Source organism: Astyanax mexicanus, chromosome 1, assembly GCF_023375975.1.
Source record: "Astyanax mexicanus isolate ESR-SI-001 chromosome 1, AstMex3_surface, whole genome shotgun sequence".
Lineage (NCBI taxonomy): Eukaryota > Metazoa > Chordata > Actinopteri > Characiformes > Acestrorhamphidae > Astyanax > Astyanax mexicanus.
Window position 1 is genome coordinate 74,675,946 of NC_064408.1, and position 6,000 is coordinate 74,681,945.

The 6,000-nt window shown below is 35.7% G+C and overlaps 1 protein-coding gene across 3 annotated transcripts in view; it reads left to right on the forward strand.

Annotated features, from left to right (window-relative positions):
- fndc1 (fibronectin type III domain containing 1) overlaps window positions 1-5,762 on the forward strand; it is a 63,317-nt gene extending 57,555 nt beyond the window's left edge. For all 3 annotated transcript variants that reach the window (XM_007260861.4, XM_007260862.4, XM_022686203.2), the window contains 5 exons: window positions 1,422-1,501; window positions 1,592-1,621; window positions 3,544-3,705; window positions 3,914-4,036; window positions 5,004-5,762. In XM_007260861.4, coding sequence (XP_007260923.3) covers window positions 1,422-1,501; window positions 1,592-1,621; window positions 3,544-3,705; window positions 3,914-4,036; window positions 5,004-5,119 — 511 coding nt within the window. In that variant the 3' untranslated portion in view covers window positions 5,120-5,762. The remainder of the gene's footprint in view (window positions 1-1,421; window positions 1,502-1,591; window positions 1,622-3,543; window positions 3,706-3,913; window positions 4,037-5,003) is intronic.
- Window positions 5,763-6,000: the final 238 nt, after the last annotated feature.

The window sequence follows — 6,000 nt, forward strand, 5'->3', positions numbered from 1 at the left end:
AATCTCTCTCACCCATGAGCTTCTCTGGGTGTGTGCATTTTGTCAGGTTTCTCTGATCTAATTTGCTATTTTATTGTTCTTTTCTGTGTTTTAAACCTCACCACACTTCTCTTTTCCAGTTTCATTTTTTTTCTTATCCCTCTGTGATCCATCAAATGGCAAAAGTCTGCCAGGAAGCCGAAACTGAAGGTTTATATTGGTTCTACTAACATATATCATAAAATAAAAGACTACAAATATAAAGTCCTTCTCTTGAGCCATTGTTTTTTTATGTTCAATTCATGTCTTTTTTATTTTAGCTTATAATGTTTCTCTCACAGCACTTGTACCCCTCCTCTTTTTTATTACTCTTTTGCTTTTGTGACTCGTTAGTATCAAAAAAATTTACACCTGTTCCTGGCCATGCGTAAATTGTGTATGATGTTCAAAGGACACCAAAAGTTCCATTTGACACAAGTGCACTTTAATTCAAGTATTAACTAATACTTACAAGATCAATTTCCAAGACAAAGATTAAGCCTAGTCAAGACTAGCCTTAACCCCAGTCTGGGAAACTGCCAGTAATAGAATATAGCAACTGATATTTAAAAAAGGTACAATTTTGTTAATTGGTTGCTTCATTTGTTTTACACATATTTAGTTAGATACTTAATTAATGTGAATTATTTCACTACAAGGTCCAGGGTAAGGGTCACCAAGCTTATTCACAAAGGGCTGGTGTAGCAATTCAGCAGAAGCACCTCTGATTGTTTTATCAACTAGTCTTAGGTTTTAAACAATTGGTTAGTTATACAGGATGTGCTTCTGCTTGGATAAATTAAAAACTAGCCTCCACACCAACCCTTTAGGGATTAGATTGGTGAGCCCTGGTCTAGGATGTGTAGCAATCACCAGTGGAAATGTCTGATCTGCACAGGCTCTGCGGAGAGAACATGTCTAAAGCAGTGTTTTTTTTTTCCTGTGTGCCTCAGTGGTACTTATTTTTTAAGTAAAAATTATTTTAAATGTATAGATAGTAAAGACCCTGAAGCTGCACCATGATCCATTATTTTGCATGTATGTAACATTTTGCATGAATGAAATATCCTAACCTCATTAACACTTTTGTAACTGAATAGAACCTTATAGTAACGCTCTAGTAGAAAACATTTCCTAGATAGTAAAAACAGTTAGTCCAACACAATTAGTATAAACTCTTTTAATACCCTTAATTGTAGAAAAAACAATGAATAAACTGGTGTCCCAAAACTTTTGTCTATATATAAATGAATTATTTTTTGTTCAGTGTTTTGTTCAGCTTTATGTTATAATACATCATCTTTCAAACATCAGGCTTAGTAATAATGAAATACCTTTCCAAACCGCTCAGACTCCCAGGGTTTATGGTTTTTAGTGAGTAATTTTTCTTTTTATTCCCTCAGGTACTACTTCAGAGTTCAAGCGAAGAACATTTTTGGTCTAGGGCCGATCAGCGAGACGTTAACATATGTTACAGAATCAGGTTAGGATCTCTCTGGAGATGTTTGTTTATTTCTTGGAAATGGAAAATGAGTGAGTTCATTCTCTAAATCAAAATCTCTCCTTTTTACAGACGACCCCCTACTTATAGAGAGACCTCCAGGTAAGAGACGTCTATTGTTCACAAATCACACTCTTTATGTATATACACGCACTCTTAAGGTAACAAATGAACCTTTAGATTGATACTATATAAATATCATTAATCACAATAGAGATCCCATAACAAATTAGTGTATGATTCTTATGAAGAATCAGTTTTGTTGAAATGATGTGTGGTAGAGAAGAAACTAAGTACACATAATCATAAAGGCTCCACAACTGATATTTAGACTTTTTAACTTCATAAACTGGACATTATTTTACATTTAAAGGGACACTAAACCTCTTGATTTTAGCTGACTCCACACTCAAATTTGAAAAAGGCTAAAAAAAATAAGAGGGGTAGTTTGGGAGGGGCACTGGGTGATGTATGGGTTTAGAGGCAGGGCAGGAGGGAGAGGTGATTGAGCCTCTGATAGTAGTGGGATGCAGATGGTTGGATGTCAGTGGGGGGCGGTATTATTGATTGATTGATCTGCATATTGTGGTTTGTCTGCGTACCAAAGTACACGGACATATCATCCTCACCTATAACACAGGTAAAACTGTAAGGTGAAAATTAGCATAATAAAAGCTTTTTAATATATATTTTTTAAAGATTAAGAAATGTTCATAATTTGTTCAGCAGGATAGGTACGTTTGCCTAATTCAAAGGAACACATTTTAGCTATTAATAGAAAGAAAATATGTTTTAGGGTTTGGATTAAAACAATACGTTTACCTATTTCAGGTAGCAATATGTCAATTTTTGAAAGCTTCCTCATCTAAAAATATCAGCATTTAATAAGTCAGTTAAATAAAAATGTGAATAATTAACGGTAATAAAAATATTTAATAGCTATTTTATACATTTTTGTTTGTTTCCAAGTCTTGCTGCCACAGGAAGTAATCTCAGTAGAGGAGTCACATGGGGCAGTTACGCTTTAGCTACACAGCAGCATTCTGAATTCTTTGTAGAAGACAAATATTGTATGAGGGGAGACAAGAACCATGGGAGAACAGTGCTGCTCTTGCCCAAGTCCACAAGTGTTGAAATAAACATCTGGTGGTTCACAGTGTCAAAGGCAGTGCACAAGTCGAGGAGGATGAGAAAAGTATTAATAATCTTCCTTATAAAAATTTAAATGTGTTTTAAAATTAAATGACATTATGTTAAAGATACTGATGGCAAGGTTAAGACTTTGTCAACCTTTTCCATTTTTCACTACATTTTTTAAATTGTGGATAATAAATCTGAAATGTGATTAGATCTGACCTGCACCGGTGCATTGGAAGGCAATTGTTTTCCTAAGGAGCGATCAACCAGCAAAAAACACTCCACTCCAAGAGTGCAGTGAATAATATCACAAAGAGTTGACAAAGAACCACAGAATAACCACATCTAAAAACTACAAGCCCCCATTGCACTGAATAATGCCAAAGTTTGAGAACATCAGGCAAACAGTAAACAAGAATAGTGTTTCTAACAGATTTAACATTAAGAAAATGAACATAGTTGTCTGTCTGAAGCTAAAGTTTCAAGACCACAGATAAGCCAGTGAAAAGAACACTTGGCAAGATTTTCTGCAAAGTATCAGCAAATGTCAGGTTAAGCATACATGGATCACACAGCAACACAATGACACTAAGCAGACAAGTACTGAGGCGTGCTTAGAAATGGATACATCAGAAGAAATGCAATGATTTGCAATATCAGATATTTACTCAACATTGTTGTTGTGGAAAGCCAAACCAATATCTCTAAGGTGCAATTCACCAATTTCCATTAACTCAACATACTGCCTTTTTAAACCTGAGAAACATAATGTTCTTCCCTGGACTAGTCTGCACTTAAACGCATTGAGGTGATATACAAAGGTAAATATTCTCATAAGTATTTTAAATATTCGTTTTACAACACACCTGTTTCTATTTCTCTACTAGGTGGGGAGCCTATTTGGATTCCATTCACCTTCAGGTACAACCCCGCCCATAGTTCCTGTAAAGGAAGTCAGTTTGTTAAACGCACTTGGTACAGGAAGTTTGTAGGCGTGGTTCTCTGCAATTCACTGCGTTATAAGATCTTCATGGGAGATGGTCTAAGAGGTATCGTCCTGTTTTCATCTAGTTATCACTGTTTATCTGTCTCATCTCTATTTTTAATCTGTCTGGGTTTTTTTTTACCTTAATACTAGCAATTTTCTAAACTTCAAAAATATAATTTGCCAACTTTTGCCAAAACCAACTTTTACTTGATGTAACGTAGAAATTGTGGTTTCTATTTTAAGAGTTTGTGCTAATTCTTCTATTTCAGACACGTTCTACAGCATTGGGGATTCGTTTGGTCATGGAGAGGATCACTGTCAGTTTGTAGACTCCTATCTAGATGGAAGAACAGGACCACACAACCTCACCCTTTACCTGCCCACAGCTCAAGGTACTATAATCACACCACACTCTCAACATATCGCAATTCACTCCTCTCACACTGAAAGTGTGATTATTGCACTCTCATATTTATTCCTTATTTGAGACATTTGAGATATCTTTCTATATCTTAAATATTACATATTCATTTGTCAGTATACATCTAGTTCTGCATTTCAGACAGGCAACACAAAATAAAGTTTAGCCACTTTAGGGCTAGTAATGAGGGGGGAAAAAAACTAAACATTAATGTGATTTCAAACAGTAAAAGTCAGTTGATGATTGTATTCATGATTGGATACAAAAGCAGTATCTTGAAAGAGCCATTGAGGACCAAAAATGGGCAGATCATCTGCAGTTTTTCAACCAATGCGTAAGAAGATTACTGAAAATGTTTTAAAACAATGTTCCTCAAAGAAAGATTGGAAATGATTTGCATATTTATGCAAGTGCAAGGAATTGGGAGGAGTTCAAGGCCATAAAGGGATTGTGTCAGTACACTTTTGTGATGCAGCATTAAAGCTCATGTATTTTTTACCAAGACAATGCAAAACCACATGCTGCACACATTACAAAGGCATGGCTGTAGAAAAAAGGGTTCAAGTGCTGGACTGGCCTGCCTGCACTATTGATCTGTCCCCAATGGAGAATGTGTGGAGAACTTTGAAATAATAAAATTGTAACAACAACAGTAAGTATGGGACAAAATAACACCTGATATTATACACTGCCTGGTATTGTCAGTGTTGAATATCTTGTAGTGTTATATGAATGAATGGCAATATTACAAAGTGGTAAATACTTTACCGTCCCGACTTTTCTTGGAATGTATTGCAGGCCTGAAATGGATGTATCTAATAAAACAGACAGAACATGAAATGTATTGGGTTCATACTGTCAGCAATCAAATTCCTGTTTACAGGGTGTTCACATTTAAATGAATTCCATGCATTGCATAACTTTTTTATGTATTTCAGGTTACTACCGCTCGTATAGGCAGGAGCCTGTAAATTTTGGGCCCATAGGCAGACGTACACCTCATACTTTTGTTGGCTGGTACGAGTGCGGTGTCCCAATCCCTGGCAAGTGGTAACGGAGGCTCTCTGAGAGCCAGACACCGCTGGCATCTACATTCCATCCTCCTCCCCTCTCTGTTTGCCAACTCCAGAATGAACTTTTGCTTACCATGGTAACTGAACCCAAAACAACATACTGTTTCTGACAGAGAGAATATAATACTTAAAATAACAAGTTTCTATATAATTATTCAAATATCAAGCACTTTTTTTGAAGCAGTCTGTATATGAGGAAATACCAGCATGTGTGCTCAAAGTATTAATATCGTTTCAGGGACGTTGTTTCCTGTGTAATTTCCAATGAGATTAAGAATGGCTTCTGACGTTATTTCTGTCTGGAATAATTTATCGTAGTATGACGCAGTAAGTAGCTTTAACAGGACCTGTAATACAGAACACAAGCCCGACTAAGCAATAATTACAGATTGCTGAAGCCTTGCAGATACAGCGATTTATGCATTCATGATGTAACAAATGTTTCATATTTGATGTTTCTTTGTAGTTGTTTAATACCTTTGCTAGTTTTATACTCGTTTTTGTATCTTACCTTCAGCAACATTTGGCTTGTAAGTATTGCCCATGTTAGGGCAGATAAAGCGTTATTTCCATTTGCTCAGGAAAGGTTGAAAACTGAATAAAGGTGCTGTGGAAAACATGGAATACACTACTGCTTTATGTTTGTATGGGCATAATTGGGTCATTATCAGAATACTGTGCCTTTTAATGTCTCAAAACTTATGAATTATATTTTGACTATTCATAAAATGTATAAAACTACACACAAATCATATTTTACCAGCTTAATCTTTTGTGTTTGTTTGTTTAGGGAATGTCTTCAGTCCCCTGAAAATTTAACAAGGTTGTGATGGCACTGACATTTAAGGTTACTTTCTATAAG